At 42.5% G+C, this 20,291-nt stretch overlaps 1 protein-coding gene across 1 annotated transcript in view; it reads left to right on the forward strand.

Annotated features, from left to right (window-relative positions):
- The first annotated feature begins 19,006 nt into the window (after positions 1–19,006).
- Positions 19,007–20,291, forward strand: part of EVL (Enah/Vasp-like) — a 126,017-nt gene continuing 124,732 nt past the window's right edge. The window contains exon 1 of the mRNA XM_061464018.1: positions 19,007–19,229. Coding sequence (XP_061320002.1) covers positions 19,207–19,229 — 23 coding nt within the window. The 5' untranslated portion in view covers positions 19,007–19,206. The remainder of the gene's footprint in view (positions 19,230–20,291) is intronic.

Here is a 20,291-nt window from a genome sequence, read left to right on the forward strand (position 1 = left end):
TGCATATTTGCATTGAGCGAACACTCAGGATGGTCTTGACAGTCTTTCTGAAACTATCCTTTACCTGAGAGTTCTAAGAGTGTTAAGAGTATCTGTTAATCAGAGAAGACAGACTGGGCAAGTCTTTACCAGAAATTTGAGCCAGGAAACCCCCTTCACTTTTCTGGTTATCCAAAGTGCCATTCTGTAACATCACAGCAAGTAGAGAAGCATTATATTTCACAGGACATTTCACAGTCCTGGAGTGGGAGAGACATGTGGGGGCCAGAAACTTTTGATTTTCCTTCTTGATGTTGGCATCCAAGTCTTACATTTGTTTCAAGTTCTGTGTTAGTTTATACATTTCTTCTGAGTTCTCATTCCTGCTCCCCTCAGCTATGCCAACGTAGCCATTTGTGGTTTGGTAGGGTGAATCAGATCATGAAGTCTTGACATCCAAAGACAGAAGAAAAGAAAATTCACACTTTCCATGCACAAAGGGTGTATATACAGGGTAGGAGCAACCAGGAGGCTGCAAGGTTGAGGCAGTGTTCCCTGCCACCACCAGAAACGCTCATAAAACTTTTTCTCCAGGGAATGCTATTGCTGCAAATTAAAATTTGGCTTTTACTGAGACGCTGCTCCTGCTCTTCCTCTTCCTGACAGCAGACCCTCTTACTCAGGCTTCCCAGTGCTTGCACTACAAACTCCGTAGCCTTGCTGGTGGTATGGATGAGTATTTTCTAACTACTAACCATGTTCCCTGTCTTTTAATTTTAAAACCATTTCTCCTTGTCCTGTTGCTACACATCCTAGTAATAAAGAAGTCCCCATCTTTCTTATAAGCCCCCTTTAATTACTGAAAGGCTACATTAGGGTCTCCCCAGAGCCTTTTATTCTCCAAGCACCCTTCTCAGCCTGGCTTTATAGCAGAGATGCTCCAGCCCTCTCATCATCTTTGTGGCTTTCCTCTGGACTCACTCCAAGTTCATGTCCCTCTTATGTTAGGAGCCGCAGAGCTGAATGCAGGACTGTAGGTGGGGTCTCACAAAAGTGAAGTCCCCTCCCTCGACCTGCTGGCCATGCTGCTTTTGATGCAGCCCCGCATACAGTTGGCTTTCTGGACTGCATGTGCGTATTGCTGGGTCATGTCCATGTGCTGGTTTATTCCCTGGAAGGCACCCACCATTGAGTGCAGATCTCATTTAGGTGAGCAATTCATTTCTCAGGCAGTAGGTGTCATTCCTGCAACTTGAGATCTCATAGGTTTCTTCTGACGTTCTTCAGATTTACATAGGTGCCAGGATGGATCATTTCTTTGATTTACTGGAAAGACAAAAAAATGTAAGCTTCTTAGAGCAGCTCAGCTTAATGTAGTACCATGAACTGTAGTGTGTCACGGGTGCAGGCATGGGTAGATGCTCCAACGACGAAGACGTAACAGTTTGCAGCAAAGCTGCTCAGGCCTGGTCTTTGTCGATGTGATGAGCTCCATGATGCAGATATGCTGTGCTTCCTCAGCTGGTCTGCGACTGCTATATCTCTTTACCTTTTTGGCTTCATTTCTTTATCTGCTAGAGGATGGCAGTACTCACCTGAGAGGGAATTAAGATAATTAATGTAGCTAGGTCTCAGCCTAGGACAGGATTCAAGGATATGCTTAAGCTTGGTCCTGTTGAAGTCCTTGCTTTGCTAGAATGGAGTCTCCTGTTCAAAAAGCATTTCTGAGGATGACGAGCACATTTGTGCTAAGTGCTGAGCATCACAGTACATTTCTTCATGTATTGACATCCGTTCATTCCCTTCTTCCCTTTCTTCTTTTCCCTTTCCCATCATTCACTGCTTCTTCTTAGTCAGTGTGTCTGTTGCTTCCTTCCTGTGCTTCCTTCCTTTATCCCTCATCAGTAAGCCACTCCCACAGTAATGAAGAGATCCAGAAAATACACTGAAATGGTATTAGCCAGGGGCAGGGCCGTGGTCACCATAATCCCTTTAATTGTGTGCTGTATCCTTTCTTTTCTGTAGCTGTACACAGATCAGGAGATTGGCTGCATGGGTGTTCCATGAGTGTATGTTTGCATACAGCAGGAACAGCTGAATACAACCAGGACTGTGAATGCTCATGACAAAAGGTTAGCTTAAATAAGTAAATTCAAGTGGAAAAGATGTAATTGGAAATAAGGTTGTTACATGTGTGCTGGATGAGTAGGAGTATGTCTTTAGCACTGACTATCCCAGCGCTACTCAACTTGCGGTTTGTGGGCCAGAGGACATCAAAATACAGTTCAAAAATGCCTGCAAACACCTTTAAAAATCAGAATTGAAGAAATTAAAGTAATTCACATATGCATATATATTTCATACAGTTTCTGTGTATGTACACATGTCCACTAGTTCCTTACTGTTCTATTACAGTTCAAATATTTTTGAAACCAAAATCATCATTTTATTAAATGACTGTTTTGTCTGTCACTCACTTTCCACCTGCCAAACAGTACTGGGATTTGAGGTAATTTGTGAATTGCTTTTTGAAAAGGATTTGTGATTTAAAATGAGAGAAATACTGGACTAGCATATTTTGACAGAATGAGGTAAATTTAATATTATGACTTTGTCATGAATTAGTGTTGAGTGCTGCAATATATTTGCATGCTAATCTATTTAATAACTGAATACATCATCTAGGTGAACCGAAGTCAATTTTTGATCCCACATTTGTTACATTGAGAAGTAAGGGTTTGAGTCGTCCAAATAAAGCAGCCTTGCTATTCTCAGGCAATTAATTTCTTTCGCTAGTCGGATACATGGGAAAGAGAAAACATGGACTTACCTATTCATTTTACCTGTATGCTTATTAAATGCCCTATATCTGTCCCTGTCTGTTGTTTCGCTTGTCTGGTAGTAAGAGCCATCTGTGAGTAGGTGAAATGAGGAGTTATGTTCCTTCATTGTGCTTTGGCACATTCAGTGTTTTCCATTAGAGGAGCTCATGGAAGTGCTGCTTCATCAGCTGCTGCCAAAGTGATCTGTAACTCACAACGTTGTTTAGTGACTCTACCTGTAGCTCAGCATTGTGATGGGTCCTCCCTGTGCCTCCACTGGTAGCCTGGCATTGTGATGGATCCTCCCAGAGCCTGACCTGCCAACTCTTGCCTTTGTATTTATTTGTTTTAATTGGCGTTGAGCTGTTAAACACGAGTTCCCAGCGTATGAATCACATACAACTGCCGCCTGAATTGCTGTGGTGAGGGGTGATCTCCGGGGCAGTCTAGCTCATTGCATGCCCAGGAGCAGACCAGTGCGGTGCCTTGCTGTGCCTGCAGGTCAGCCTGGAAATGGCCATCCCCCTCCATCCACGGGTGTTTCAGCTGCCCACGTCTGATGCTGGAAGCTGGAGGAAAGCCAGCTGATGCTACGGCATTAAGGTCCTAATCTTGAAAAGACTTGTACACATTCGTGACCTTATTACTGGGAACAGCATCCTTGATGTTTGTGAACATAATGACTGTTGTGATACAGCCAGTGACCGTAATAAATGTAAGTACATGTGCAAGTATTGACAGGTCTGGGGTCTGATGGAGCAGTGAAGGCTTGCTTCTTGAGGGCAGAGTGCAGCATGGGAAATATTGTAGCTTTTAGGAAGGGAGGCAAAAGCTACTCTATTCCTGTCCTTTGCATGGAAATCCCCACTTTCAGCATATGCAGATAGGAACGTAAGCACCTCTTGTTTAGAATAGTCCCTCCCCATATAAACTATTACTAACTGAAAACCTGGCAGTAAGTCAAAACTAACCCCTGCCCTCGGGGGAGCGGAGGAGGCAGGTGTGTGGTACACGGTGTGCTGAGAAGCTCTGGGGAGGGCTGGGGCCGGTGGAGCCATCCTGGCAAGGCAGGTGAGGTGAGTCCTTCCCTTCTGGGGGTTCGTGAGCACAAATGAAAATGAGAAGTGAACAGAAGGGTGGGCAGAGAATTTAGCATAACTGAGGAATGTGTGTGTGTGGTGAGGGTCTCACTGCACCTGTCCTGCTGAATACAAGGAACATTTTGCAGTTTTCAAGATGTCACCCAAGGATGAGGTTCAAGGGCCTGCTTGTCTCTTCTGTCCTGTCTTGCTAAATAAAAATAGTGCCAGAGCTGCATGACTGCAGCCCTTTGCAGGAGCTCGAAACCCTGAGCCAGCAGACTATTTTAAAATTTCATGGTATTAAATATGAGAGTGTTACAGAAATAGCAGAGGGGAGACTGAGCCAGGCAGCAAGCTAGGGAAATGGAAATGAGTTTGTAAGGGCAATACATATGTCTCAAGCCATGAAGCTTGTTCAGAAGAGTGCAGGGTGAACGCCTCGCATCATGCATTTAGCCGTTAACCACTGTCCTGAGCATGGTGGGGCCTCTGGCATTGCTACTGGTGTGGGTCTGGTTTAGTCAGTGCTCTCAGTCTGAAAGCAGAGTGTTGTTTTCAGCTGGCTCCATCCCCTAAACCAGTTCACCATGGAGGTGTGTAAATGTCAGCATCACACCAGCGGTGCTGCAGGGCGTGGAAGGGAAGGCTGTGGTGAGGCCAGGGCAGTCAGGGCAGCCCGAGTGGAAATGATGCTCCATGTCAAACCCTCCTCTTGGTGGTGACTTCATGCTTCTCAAGCTCAAGTTGAAATTACTGCATGGTCTGATAAACCCAGTGGTTTGGTAAGGATTACCATGCTGAATTCCTTACTCAGGAATGCTTTGTGTGGCTTCTTATTCTTGACACTGGTCTCTAGTCTTTGATCTCTTTGTCACTTTGGTCAAAATCTGTCACTGCAGACTTGGTTGCCCCCTGGTATCAGCTGTCATCTGTTATTGCCATCAGTGTTTGTTCATCATCCTTTTGCTTCAAAGGCTTGGACACCTTTTGTGATCCTTGAAAGATGATAATACTGAGTGGACACTGCAAAACAAACAACACAGCTAGAGGTTCCCTGAACAAACATTTTAGAGGTATGCTTGGGTATTTTAGAGGCTATGGTTAAGCCTGACCTTGCTGGAGTCCTTATCTTGTATTTGAACACAGTGGGATTATAATCTAATACCAATTTCCATCTCTGATTCCCCAACACCCATATCAATATGATATTCCTGAATTGCAGTTCAGCTTCACAGATGGTACCTGCATCACAGAAAATATTAGATGACTAGTGCCCTAAATACTTCAGAGTGCATTTGTCTACACATCTGTGTATACAGAAAAATCTCTTTAACGGTAAAAAGCATAGGCACGTACGTAAGAGGAATGTGGAGGGAGTGTGCTAGAAGACTCAGTGATGACTTTGTAAGTGCTGAAGCAGAGTAAGTAAAAGATCTTAAAACTGTGAATAATCATGACAAGTAGTTTTAACACATCTGCCTGAGAAGCAGACTTTTATGATTTTTGTTATTTTTTAAAAACAACTTTGGTAACTTCTGTGTTTTCCTAATGGTACAAAAGACATAAAATATTTTAGTGAGCTGCTACTTACAAGCTAACCACATCAAATACCTCAGCTTCCTTGAGGATCGTCTCAGTTTTCTTCAAGACATGCATTTCTTATGACCCACCATCTGTCCAGCTATTGCAAATGCAGGAGGGTGGAGAGGACCTGCAGTCTGATTCTCTCTCTCCAGCCTCTGGGCTTCAGAGGATCTTTAGTAAAGACTGAGAGACAGGAGAGAGCCTTCATGGAGAGTGAGCCCTGCCAGTGTGTTATCAGCAGGATACACAGCTTCTAGTACCCCTTTCCTCGGGATTTAATTCTTTGACAGCTCAAAACTTTGATTTTAGGGGGACTTTTCCACCAGCTCTTCTGTTCTCTGCGCTCTCTCTCCCTGTTCTAAAGCTGTCTGCACAAGGATATGAAGGAAAATTAATCCAAATTGCTTAAAATGTGAATGTAAAGTAAATTAGGTAAACTAAACGAAACCATTGTATATATTTTCCAATTCAGCGTTCAAGTGACCTTAATTTGATTAAGCTTAATTCACATCAAAGCAAATTGTACTAAATATGAGATAGGGTTGATTTAATTAATAATGAGTGTGTCTGCAGGGATCTGATGTGGTTTGATTCATTACAGAAATGTTAATTCAGATTACCTTTCTATAGTTTTCTCATGCAGGTAAACCCTACAGGGCAGTTTATTTGTTATGCCTAAACTGGTGTAATTGTGTGTTTATTCCCTCTGGCTCTAGAATGACCTTCCCACCACTCTCCTTGTGTAGGACTTTGTGAGCGTTTTGCTGTTGGATGTCTTGTTAAACCAGCCAGAGAAAATCCATCAATTTTCTGTTGGATCAGCCAGCTTTTGACCTGGTTTGTGGCTGCATGGTGCTCCTCAGGGTAAAGGCAGGAGTGCGAATGTGTAATCAAGGTGGAGAGGCTGAGACTCGTTTCACCTCAGGTCAACACTCTGTGCAAGAGATCTTGCTTCAAGCGGTACTCATATGCTGCAAGTTCACCCTCTGTTGGGTTACGTAGTTGAGATACTAGAAGTGCTGAGCCGTGCTGGAGTTTCTTGAAGTTAAGTACCACCAAGTTTGATTTGCTTGGTGATTAGGTGCAACTGTCATGTATTACTTGGCTCTGGCTTGTACTGTTCTCCTTTGACTTATTCTCTCCTTTGTGACTATGTAGTACTATAGCATGTACATTCTGAATAGCCATCACCTAAATAGCTTGTGCTTTCAATATACACAAGCTCTACTGACCCACTTTCTTGCTGCTTTACTTTCTCTTCTGTCCATGGCTTTAAAGTTCTGTGAGTATAATTTTTGCCGTATGATTATTACAGGGATAGACACATTTTAACTGCAAAGATGGAATAACTGGAATAGCTGAGACGTGCAAGTTTTTGCATATGCTGTTTTTTAAAGGCTTGTTTTATTTTCAAAGGACTGTGCAAAAAAGTCTGATTTCATAGTGCTGTGCTTCAACTGTAAATCCAGTATCAGAACTGAAGCACCTGATCATTTTAAACAATTTGCCAAGTTGCAACTGTTGGAGCAGCTTCAGAAGGAAAAAGGATAATAAATATGAACTAGATACAGCAAAGTTGATCTAATTCCGTAACTTTTTTTCTTTTTCTTTATTTGAAGGTGAGTAAACTAGTATTTGAAAAGTAGAGTAATGACTTGAAACCTGGCTTGAACTTTAACATGAGCTCTAACTTTGATGCAAAAGTCTTTGAACTTTCGGAGGCTGGAAGGAATATACTGTGCTTCAAAATTTGCCTGAAATCTATCCCCAGAGTACTAGGAAATGCTGGCTGTCCATGTTAGCGTCTTCAGGCCAATAGCATCCTGGCTTGTATCAGCAATAGTGTGGCCAGCAGGACTAGGGAAGTGATCATCCCCTGGTAGTCAGCACTGGTGAGGCCTCACCTCAAATACTGTGTTTAGTTCTGGGCCTCTCGCTACCTAAAAGATCCTGAGATGATAGAGCATGTCCAAAGGGCAGCAAAGCTGGTGAAAAGTCTAGAGCACAAGTCCTGTGAGGACTGACTGAGGGAACTGGGGTTGTTCAGCCTAGAGGAAAGGAGGCTGAGGGGAGACCTTATCATTCTCTCCAATGACCTGAAAGGAGGTTGTAGCAAGGTGGGTGTCAGTCTCTTCTCCCAAGTGACAAGACAAGGGGAAATGGCTTCACATTGTATTCAGGGGAGGCTTAGCTTGGATATTCGGAAAAATTCCTCCTCCAAAGGGGCTGTCAAGAGTTGTAACAGGCTGCCCAGGGAAGTGGTGGAGTCACCATCCCTGGAGGTATTTAAAAGATGGGTAGATGTGGCACTTAAGGACATGGTTTAGTGCTGGATTTGGCAGTGCTGGGTTAATGGTTGGACTTGACGTTCTTAAGGGTCTTTTCTGACCTAGATGATTCCATGATTCTGTGATTCACACCTCCTAGTTTCAGCTTGCGCAAGGAGTCACTCCAAAATAGTAGCCAAAGGGGTGCTGTCAGCCTCTTGAACCTTCCTGTGATTATTTGGTTCGCTTTGTCTAGAAACCAGGCTTTGAAACCACCGAACTGTGGCCTGTTCTCATCCTGTTTTAATATCAGCACACCCAGACACATAAACAATGTGCTTCTTCATGAGGCAATGAAAATCATTGGGGCTTTGAAAAGACATGCTCTTTAAAGTCATGGCCTTATTTGGAAAGTTGCAAGAAGCTTGGCTGTCGCAAGAGAATATTTTGGCTCTGTGACAGTTTTCTTTATATGGCTCTTCAGCAAGGAATCACCTGTGTTTCTGCAGTGATAACTTGTAAGTGTTGTGTGCCTTTTTTCCCCTCCCCAGGAGTATTTGCTGGAGGAGAACCCAGTATGTTGGTGAAAAGAGGCCAAAGACCCCTTTGGACTTCTGTCTGGTCCAGAGTATGTAAAAAAAGTAGGGTTTCAAAGGTGAACTGAAAAACTGGTATTTCAGTATTCCTGAGCAGATTCACAGATGTTTCTATCATAATTATTCATCCATACCCTTCTTTTTTCACTACTCATTTGCTGAGTGCTACCTTCTGTTTATGTAAGTGTGGGATTGTTTAGAAATAATCCAGTCTGCCATCACCCTTTTGTTCCTTACTCTTGTTGGGAATGTTTCCTTTATGTTCCTGACACCTTAGGAACTGTGGGGGGATAAAAGAGCCTGCATGATAAAGATTAATGATAAACTGAAGGGAAGGTGTCAGAGACAGTAGCACTTTAATCTTGGAGTTGTATGGGGAGAATGAGAAGGCTATCACAGCAGTATTTCAAAATGATTTCAGGTGAAGTAGTTGAAAGAGAAATAGGGATTAGAGAAGAAAGTTGTGATTATAAGCTAAAAATCGCTGTGGCCATTGCTGAATCTCCTGTCTGTATGATGAACCAGTGGCATATAAAAATATTGCAGAGAGTTAAGCTGCACAGTTTAGTGAAGTCCTGAGGGAAGAGGACCTCCAGGCCACACTGACATTGGAGACCTGAGGCACAATGGTGAGCAACATCACATGGATCTGGTCATGAGACTGATACCAGAAAGGACACCCTCAAGCGTCAATGATAATGTTAAATAATACTAGTTTTTGGAGACCTTGAGAAGTCAAGGGACAGAGGGTGAGGCAACATAGTCTGGCTGTAAGACTGGTACTTACCCATCAGATTTTACATCCCATGAAGGGTACACGTCTCCCCAGGATATCAGATGCTCTCCTCCACTATCCTTGCTAGGTTTGCTTTGATCCGTTCTTGTACTGCCCTGCCACTGTAGCGTCCAAGATAGTATTGGGCTAGTGCTGGTATGTATTTGGAGAAAGGGCAGGTGGAGGAGGTGGTGAGCCTGGAGCAGAGACAGCCCAAGGGTCCAGCACTACTTGTGCTTCCCAGGCACCAGCACTGTCTGATAATCCTAATATCACTAAATATTATGCTCATCTAGTAGCAGTCTGAGGTAGCAAAGAGTGGTAGCACCCATGGCAGCAGATGGGAAAGCAGGATACTTGTAACTTAAGAGAGCTGGAGCTATTTGCAGACTATATGGGGAATGCAATTAGGAATGCGAAGCTGGAAGGAGCAGGCATCAGGGACAGGCTGATCTGCAGTGCTCTGATATAGTAATGAGTTCAAAATGTGGAAGAATGCCTGTTTGTGGCTGGATACTTAGTAGGAATTTTGTGAGCAATGGGAATAAGTTTTGGATAGTATTTGAGGTTTTGTGATTATCTCTCATATTAAGAGTCTCAGTCATTCATTTCCAGAGCCTTGCTATTTCTGTCTTCCATTCCAGGGTCACTGGGATGCACTGACTGCTCTGTCGGTTCATTTATTAGAAATTAGCTAAGCCAGGATTTGACTGGGATGTTTACCTATGATGACCTGACCATTTCCTTCAGGAAGTCATTCATACTTGGAAAGACAAATCTATCTCATGTTAGAGGACAGGTCATGCTCACCTCTCTTTGCCTCCAAAATGAGGGAAGTAGGATTTGGCTCATGAATAAATATTTAATACACAAATATACGAGTCCGCAGTCTAAACTGAATTGGTGCCTAGTTCCATTGCAGATGATCTGAAATACTCAAATGATGGATGGGTGGCTGATGGTCATGACCTGTGGGACACCAGAGCCCAGCTCAATGCCAGACACTGTATATGTGCTTGGACACCTGGGTTTAGGCAACTGGTTTGCACCCCAAGCAATGCTAGGCAGGATGGCAGTGAGACTGTGCAGTGTTACAGCAGGAGTGCAGTTTGGAGAAAAAGCGTTTGTTTGCTGCAGTTTGCTCTAGGTTTGGTGTACAAATATGAGTCAGTGGATCTAGAGTCAAGATCACTCTGATTGCAAAACACACTCCTGGTTTTCCCTTCTGTCGTTTCCTGGTCCTGTACGCCGCCTTTGTGCAGTTTTGAGGTGGACAAAAGTGTATCCCATTGCTTTTCCCAAGGTTGCGACCCAGTTGTGAGATAGACTGGATGTATTCTTCATGGGATGCCTGGTATGTCCAGCCTGAGGGATGAAAAGTACCGACTCAGCACAGATAGAGAGGCAATAGTTGTTGTACTAAGCTTGATTCATTGTAGTGTAGGGCAGTTTGTACTGCGGCTCCTTAGTTGGCTGTAAAAATGCTGCTAGCTCTACCATAGATAGTTAATTACAGTTGTATAGCCGAAGTCGGTGGTTTTTTAAAGGTAGGGAAACAGAGATAATTCAGTTGACAAATGACAAATTGTGCAATTATTGCTGGCCAAGTTGTATGCATGTGTGACCTCCTACTTTGCTCTTGCTCCTGAGCTCTCCTGCTTTCTTATGGCTGCAAGAAACATTGCTATGACTTGAACAGTAGAGGTGGATGGCCAGGACATGGGGGCTACTTGGACAGGTTGCAGTACTGGTTTCATGTGTTGAAGCTACCGCTAGTGCTGTGAGCAGAGGTCTGTCAGAGCCAAAATGAGAGTTCAGGTTTCATCAGTAACTTTACTATGCAGTCCTGAAGCAAGCAGTGTGACTTCCCTCACTCTCCCATTCCCCACCTCAGAAATCTGGACCTTATTAGATAAGTCATAAGAAAATTAGGAGAGGTATGGAAAATTCTGGACATAGAAAGCAAAGCAAGGTGCCTCAAACCTATGTTTGCTTCATTGTGAATGTTAGTGTTTATCCTTTTGTTAGGAAGCTGAATCTCATCTCTGCTACTATGGGAAACTAGAGAACTGATGATGTTCAGATGATACGGGGTCCTGAAAGCTGCCTCGTTTCATGGATTGTGTAATGGCTTTTGCTGGTTTTGTAATTTAGATGCATTTGACTCTGAAGTGTAACATATAGCATATGTAAAAAAGATACTTTTGTATTCATTTTGACACCTCCTCTAATTAAAGTGTCAGACCTAATACTATTTCACTAAGAAAACCAGTGGACCCTCTCCAAGAGTCCTGCAGGAGCAGCAAAGAGCAAGAGTTGTGATATTTCTCAGGTTCTTAAAAAATAATACTAAGGAAAAAATCAGTTTTTCAATCTTCACTTCATCTGAAGAATAAAGGATACAAACATGGTATTCAAAACAGTACTTTGGAACTTAAACTGCCTGCTATTTTGATTTGCCATGGAATGTCATAAAACATATCTCCTTGCTATACCTGGCTCAAAAACATTGGGTCTTCCTGGTGCTTTGCAAATAAGTTGGTAAAGCTGGCAGAAACCCACACCTTGGCTGCACTGACCCTTTGCAGAGTGCAGTGTGGCCAACCGATGTGCATTTTAGAGAAGAGCATCTCTGAGCTGGCTCCTGTGTTGTAGAATATACTCGTGGCCACTCGGAAGAAGGCAGCATGAAGTCCCAGAGTTGTAGTCTGAATGCATTGGTGGTTCTTGTTACAGATTGTGTATAATCTTTCTCCACTATGTGTTCTGTGCCTAGGGAGCATGCCTTGTCAATAAGTAAATCCCATGAGAGTTATCATAAAAGGAAAAGGTTGTGGGAATGACCTGATATTTCTCATGCAGCAGCTGCTGTAGCAGCCAGGCACACTTTGGGAGCAAGCTGTACTATGCCCAAGGGATGCAAAGGTCCTGCTCACAGAGCAGGGACATCTGGAAATGATCTAATCCAAGCCGTGCTCAGGACCTTGTCCAGTTGAGTTTTGAATATATCCCAAGATGGCAATGCCACAGCTTCTCTTGGCAACCTGTGTCAGTGCTGACCACCCTCATGATAGAAAAGTTTCTTCCTATGTTTGAATCGGATTTCCTGTATTTCAAAATTTGTGCCCTCAGTCTCTTGTCCTGTCGCCTCTGAGGAGAGTCTGACCATTTTCTTTATTCCCCCCTCATGTATTTTTACATTCACAGTGATGAATGTGTCTGTAAGGATGTGATGGGAGACACCATCAAAAGCCTTACTGGAGTCAAGACTTGGTGCAGAGTAGGCCAGAACCTGACCTGTGTCAGGTGATGGTGTCAGTTTTCTCTGTGTAGAAGCATAGCTCCGTTAGCATCAACACCACTAGCATCCCCCTCCTGCCAGCAGTGGGTTAGTGTATAAAATGGCTGATGGGCCTTGAGGAATCAAAACTTTTGTATGTTCTCGTGGGGGTGAACAAATTATGTGCTGAAACTGCCATGGCTTATGTCCAGTGCTGCTGTCGGAAGCCGTTTCTGAACGAAGAATTCCACAGTAATGAATAATCACTTTACACATTTATTCTAGCCTCTTTTGCATCAGTTGCAAGGGAAAGAAAAATTTATTCTTTTTTGTTGTTATTGGAAGCAGGGGCAGTGTACATCTTCATGTGACAGCAGTGCAGCTAAGTTTTGGCAAATTCTTCACCATCAGTGTTTTCCAGCCTTGTAGGTCCCAGGTGAAATTCTGGGCCATGATCTGATCTGAAGTTTGACATTATGTCCATGTAAAGTTCCTGTAAGCTAAGAGCGTATAAGACTTTGGTGCTATGATCTTGTGCTACGGAGAGCTTGCTCAACAGATGCATGGTTACCATGGAGTGTTATCGACTCTGGCATGAGGTTACTTTTGGCAGACAGAAGCAGAAGTATAAAACTTAGCCTTGATTTCTCTCCTGTCTATGTTCTACTATTTAACTAGGAAGTACAGAAGCATAAGAAGACTCAGTTGTTACTAGGAGTACTCTTCTAATGTTTACCAGAGAAGAGGTCAAGTAGATGAGATATTTTCCATGCAGAGTAAGTTCTGGCCTGCCAATAAACATGATAATGAGTCCCCAGTTCAGTAGGCACTAATGTGCTTGTCTGCGTGTGGGAAGTTGCTTGCTTCATGTTGGTTGCTGCTTTTCACTACAAACATGCTATGTATAATTTAAATGCTTGTAAGATCTGGGCCATTGGCTTCCTGGAAAATGGCTAGAAGTTAGGGTGTTTATGGTAGTATGTGAATACCTTTATTTGTATTCATGTCTAAAGTACACAGGTTTGTGTTTGTTGATACATGACATATACAAGGCAAACAAATATCTAAGGTGTGCTTCAGTGGATGACCGTGGTTTATTCAGGTACTGCTTTCATATCCGTTGACATTTCATTTTATAGTGGTGATAATGCAAGTCTAGTTTCAGCCTCCCACTTTTCTTTTTTTCACACTTAATCCCTCACAACTTGGAAAAAATCAAATTGACTGATTACAACTACCTTGAAGGAAGTTTCCAAATGGAAGCCCACAATTCCTTTTATTTTCTCTGAAAGAGTCCTCTGTGTCTGCTGCTTTGTGCTTGTAAAGATTAAGATGCTATTCAGCAAAGATATGGAAGGTATAAGACAGTGTAGTTGTCAGGTGAATATTGAGGCAGCATAATTCATAATTACTTAAGGGGATTTCCCTGTGCAGTATGATTCTAATTAATCTGTGCTGTATTGAAAAGGCTGTGGTTGATAATTGGAATAAATAATACATTACTGCCTTGCACTTCATATTCATCTAGCCCTGTGTCTTACCTTGTAAGGGATTTTGTATGCTTTGAAATCATTTTTCATAAGCAGGCAGGAATACTCAAGTCTTGGTCATATCAACCAACATTTGCAAGCTGTACAGACTGAATCTTAGTTTTTGGATGTTTGGTGCTTTTCCCATATTTCTTCTTTTACTGATTTGATGTTTATCTCAAATATCCTTGTCTGTTGCTGGCTGTTACGTCTTGTCTGTGTAAAGTACTAAGGACCTTTTCCATTTTCAGCTTTATATGGCAATCAGCACCATACAGTCATGAAGTTGCCTGGATATTTCAGGCACCATTGCAGTGATCCATATGTTAACAATCCGTATAGAGCTTTTAGTTTTCATCCTGACTGGCTCAGTTCTGTTGGACTGCAAGTTGTGACTTGGTGCTATCCCCAAATGCTGATTAGAAAATCAGTAAGAATCCCATTCTCTCTAGTTCATTTCAGTGCATCTTCCCTTAAGCACTAGAATAAGGTAGATGGGGCTGTATTTGGAAAAACATCCCGTTTCAGCCCTTTGCAATGCTGTATGCTCATCTGCACCTGGTACAGAGTATGTGTTAATGAAAATGGTATGTGCTACTCCCAGTATGATAAGAGTAAAGCTGTGGGAGAAAAACACCGGGAGACCTCACGTCAGCTGTCCTGAGGTCAGGCCAAGCCTCAAGAGTTGCAAGGCATAAGTCATATTTGGGACAAATACGATTTTTGCTGGGGAAATATGCATGTGCTGTGATACTTTCAAGCTACATAAATGAGGATGAAACACAGGCAGGATTTTTTTTTTGGTGAAGGTTAACATCACAAAATCAAACTTTAGTGGTCAAACTGGAGACCAGAGAGTGAAAGGAGCTGTCTGAATGTGGATCAGACTATTCTTGTGGATCAAAATTAAATTAGTATTTTAAGGCAACATATGACAGAAATCACATTGATGAAAAGCGGAATAATAATGTTAATTTCTGACACATCCACACTTTCCTTTAACAGCTGAAGATTTGAGTTAATACTCCAGTATTGAATATAGCATTGCTCTGTAAACTTTAGGGCACTGTAATTATTTCTACAACTTTCCACAAACTAAGGTAGCTATTCCTTCTTCTATTTCAGTAATCCTTTTAAATAATATTTTCTTAAGCCCAAGAAAGACTTTTGAACTCGGAGACAATCCTATTGAAAGGAGATTTTTCAACATATTCTTGGATGCTGCCGGTGATCACCCTATCCTCCACTAGGCAGAAATGTTTGAGCTGCCGTGGATGTATAGCTATTATATATGCTCTTGTTGGCTCATTTCCCTTCTCCTTTCTGTTTTCTTCCTCAGGAATGGAAGTAAATTCTGTATTTTTCAGTGCAGTTGTGGGTTTTGTTTTTTTTAGAGTGGTCTAGATATCACTTAAGTGTAATGATAATACAGCCTTAAAGACAGAAGTCCACTGTTTTAGCAGCCTTTTCCTTACTTCAGCAAGGGAATAGATAATTAACTCATTAAAATACCTCAGTCTGCTTGTAATCTGATAATGTCATCTAGCATCTGACCAAGGCTTTGGTGGAATCTCGGCTCAAATACACTGATACGCTGAATACCAATAATGCAAGATGTTATTCTTGCAGAAACTAGGTTCTTATGCAGGGTATCAGCATATACCTGTTAATGTGTTGATAGCCTGCATTAGTATCATAATACCCTCTAGTATTTATGTGGCATACAAGGGCCACTTAAATACTAGCTAAAGCCAGAAATTTTACTGTTATCCTCTGCCTTGTTCTGGTTTGTCTATTTCTGGGCTTTCTTTATATCCTTTGCTCCCTTGTCAAGCTTTCATTAAGTTTGACAACTTCAGTCACAGTCACACTTGTTTGTTAGAGCCTGGAATTACATCTGCGATAAGTTTTCCAAAGCCACTGATCATCCTCAGTGGTAGGGGAGCCCTCATTGTCGCATGTGTCTGGCCTGGAATCAGAAGGTGAGATCTGGGTCCTACAGTTCCCGTTACATTAACCGTCCCACCCAATCTTTAGTGTCATTTTAATTTTCCTTGACATGATTTGGTTTTATGGCAAAGTGTGCGACACTTTTCATCAAAGGTCTGGGCTGATTATACAGCAGGCAGGGAATAAACAACTCCTTGTTAGAAATTTTGTTGCTGGTTGTGGTTTCTCTCTGCTTCTGGAGACCTTCAGTCTGGCCCAGGGCATGAGAAGATAGTCATCTTTGCTAAGAAGTCATAAGGAGGTATTATAATCCTGTATTTATTTATGTGTTTTGCCACTGCATGCATTCCTGTGACTTTCTGAAGCCTCTGCAGGTTCTGTTAGCTAATTGCATGCTGAGCCTCATTCATGTCAACAATATGACATGATGGTCTCACATCTTACCATCTAATATGGGAATCCTAGTAATTAATTAACCAGAAGTGACACTACTGGTTATCTCACAGGACGGGAGCCCTGCTCTTGCTGTCTGTAGTGCTATGGGGCGTTTTGAAAATGCTGGCTAAAAAAATTAAGTTAAAGTTATCGTACTGAAACCTTCGGCATCTCTACTGAATAGAAAAGCTTTCTGGAGGATGTTTGCCTTCCAAGTCCTTCACAGTGAACTCACTGATGATGGAAGCCTTGACTTGAACAGTTGGCTATTTATTTGCGTAGTGGCTCTTAAGAAATTGCAGAAATTGGAAGACCAGACTGATTTTTGTCAACTGTGTTTCAAGAAGAATGAATGCTTATAGGGGAAACAGTACATTTGCTGTTAATTCTGTGTAGGGTTTTTTATTTTAGCTAGCATGAGAAATAAACACATTTCAAGTAAAAACCAGCCCTCCTCCACTTAAATTTAAGTTAGAGGAAGATTGGGGTGAACAAGAAAACAGAAGATCAGACTTCCCTCGTTCGCCCTTGAGGAATCTTGGCTAGCTCTGACTTTGAAGGTAAAACCCTGTTTCCTACAAAGTCAGTAGCAGAACACTTGCTTGACAGGGGCCACTTCACCCATGTCCAGCTGCTTGGGTACTGTATACAGTAAGCATACTTCTGGTGAAATTCAGCCTAAACATGGAAGGTGACTTTTCTTGACAGTTGTATTTTTCTCCTCTCTGCTAGCTGTAATCTTTCATTAGCCTGTAGCAAGAAGCACCTACCTCACAGTCCTTTTCCTGGATGCTTATGGAATAATTAATTTCTGTCAGATGGTGTGACTGCATGTGTTTTGGTGTTCCTGCAGCGTGCCTTTATTGTCACTTAACACTATCACATTTGTTTAAAAGGAAATAAAACAAAACCCAAGGTCACTTCTACATTAAAACCATCATGTCCCACATAAATGCGGATTTTCTTTGTTTCCAGTGCTGGTGGTTTTTTTTTGCCATGAATGCCTTTCCCTTTTACTCCAGCCCTTTCTGCCTCTCACAGATCACTGTGTCCAGGAGATGTGGCTGGCTTTTCTAGTCTCTGAATCCCATAGCTCAGTGGGGCAGCCACTGCCCTAAAGCAGGGTGAACCTCAGGCACTGTAGTTGGGTCAGAATGTTTCAGACTCCAGCCAAAATCCTCCATATGAGAAACCATTTCCTTATACTGGAAATCAGCCCTAGCAGTAAAAGAGGCAAGTCAAGGTTGGGAGCAGATCTAGAGGATGTGTGTTCTCCCACTGCCCCATTATCTCTCCTACCCAGGTGAGGGGTTGATTTCCCAGGATTTGAATCTCTGTCATTTCCAGCAGTCCTGTCCCTTAATCTGCTCTCTATCTAGCAGCCAAGTGGCAGAACCTGTTCCCTTTCTGCCTGCACTATGCTGGCATCCTTAGGTGGCTGCACACTGTTGTGGCAAAGATGCTGAGGCTAAGCTAGTGGGTGCACATGGTAAAGCCTCCTTCTGTCCCTCCTGAGCACCACCTCAGAGTTCAGCTGTGGCTCTTGGCAGCCTTGGCAAAGTCTTCCCAGTCTCTCCCATGAATAAGACCTATGCAGTCCCTAAACAAATGGGTAGTGGCATTTGTCCAGCCTGTGAGTCTTTTACATCCAAAATTTCCAAGGATCTTGCTGTGGGGATGGTGAGCTCTGGCTCCTGGAGTTTCGGGGTCTGCTCCCTTGCACTGTGAGCTGTGTTTATTCAACCAGGGTGTGCAACAGGCCACATTATTTCGGAGGAGCAGATGCATTGTCCATTGCTGAGCTATTCCAGGAACATGCCCATCTGCTCCCATACTCCACTTCAGTGGGCCTGCCCTACATATAATAGGTGCAAACTTTACCCTTGAGTCCAGGGTGCCTTGTTGCTTCCAATTCTCCCTGCTGGTCCTGCTGGTGCAGGGTGCCTGGCACAGGGGTGGTGTGCCTGGCCTGGGGGAGATTGGCTCTGGTTTATCACCCCGGGTGTGTGTGCAGCAGTGATGCTCTGACCCCAGGGCTCACTGCGCTGTTGCCATGGAGATTGCGTGTGCTGTTGCTAGGCAGCTGAAGCATCTTCACTTGCACACTGCAATGCCACGAAATTCTCAACTTTCCTCATTGCTGTCTCCCTTCCTTGATTTCGCAGCTATGACTCCTTTGGCTCTTATCCCACTTCATTCAGTTGCACCGCTGCGATTTTGTGGTGTTAACCCTGTAAACCCTAAAAAGCCTGCATGGCACTGCAAACAGGATTTATGGCAACGAATTCAGGGCTGAAGGAGTTAAAGTGGTTGGGTATAGACTACAGAGGAAATGATTTCTAGCAGATAAACTACTTAAAATGTTCTGGCATTCATGGAAGGGGAGGTTTGTGGCTGCAGTCTTTTGTTCCATCAGTGATGGTTCATATGAATAAAAACACAGACTAAAATATCACTGCAAGGTAAGAAAATCAGCTTGAATGGGCCTAATTAATCTCTTTGGTTACGATATATACTTAGGTTTTTAGCATCCTCTGCTTGCATTTACTGATTTTAATTTAGCATGTGAATGATAATTTGGCCGTGGGGCCTGTCATGAACAGTATTTGACTTATTTGGCTTGAATAATAAAGATATCAGCCTGTATTCTTGGAGTATACTGCATTAATCAGACTTGCAGGAATGATCACATGGTACTCTATCGCCTTTTCCTGTTAGCTGCTGCTTGTCAGCAGCTGGCTGAGCTGTAGGCTGCAGGCCAGTATCTGCATACCCTTTCTCTTCAGAATATTTCAAATATACTGTCTCGTCATTATGCATTTTGCTGCAGCTTGACAAACTAAATGGTCCTCCTGCACGTTAAGAAGATTATTTTTAATTTCAGAGCATTTGTGTAGTTACTAGGCCATGTATGCATTTGAAGAATTCAGGTAGGCTCTCTGTTTTATACATCAGTGTGCTTGGTTTTTGTTCTCACAAGGATTTTGCTGTGTAATGTCAGTCAGCTCTTCAGTTAGTCCTTCATGTGCAAATATTTCTTGTGTTTTAAAATCTCTACCCTATGCATGGGGAGAAGTGCTTGAGGGATAGGATGCAGGTAACGGTAGCTAACCGCATGATGAAGTGCAAAGCTGGGTAATTGATTATATCTTGCACAGATTTCATTGCTGTGCAGCCAGAAGCAGCGAGTACAGCCTAGTTATAAATATAAACCAGAAACTGTTCTGTTTAAAAGGGGTCTTTGCTATTTTTGGTTCTGGAGAATCTGGCAGATGCTCATTTGAGGTAGAATACTGATTGTGATTGAGAAGAGAAATTTGATGTTGGGATTGTATATAGGATTATCTTTTATGCTGCTGCAGAGTATACGTCTCTTTTTCATAATCTTGTAGCTGCAGAATTCTGTATGAGTTACATTTAAAATAACAATATGGTTAAGTTTGTTGGGGTTGGTTTGTTGTTTGCAAACATTTGAGCAACTGCGATTGTTAGGATATAAAATTAGCACCTTTTATTTGATATTGGTTCTGCTCAGTTTTGCCTCTGCCCCCTCTCCTCGTTCAGTCCCACCCTCACTATAACTCCATCCTTTTGCAAGTATTGAGGTCTCTTAAAACCATAACAGATTTTTTTAAGACATGAAACTGAATTTCTGCCCTCACTATGAGGGGTGATTATTTTATCTGCAATAAAACATTACTGGACTTGAAAAAATTCTGGTCAGTAGTTATGGGGGGGGGGGGGGGGTTTCACTTCACTTTTTTATTTATTTTGTTTAGTATGTTCAGTTCTTGTAACTCATGTTATAAAATTGTCCAGGTAAAATGGTGACAAGGTTGTAACAGCATTAGTGATCACCTCATGATATGTTTGTCTATATATCATTATTATAATGTATCTTAAAAATACCTTTTCCTTTTTGAGTCAGAAAAAGAGATTATTTGATCAAGTGTGTAACTAGAGGAGAGGATCTATCCTCTCTGTATATATAA

This window comes from Pezoporus flaviventris, unplaced genomic scaffold (assembly GCF_033815535.1).
Source record: "Pezoporus flaviventris isolate CSIRO_AGI_PZ_B2104156 unplaced genomic scaffold, CSIRO_AGI_Pfla_v1 ptg000036l, whole genome shotgun sequence".
NCBI lineage: Eukaryota > Metazoa > Chordata > Aves > Psittaciformes > Psittacidae > Pezoporus > Pezoporus flaviventris.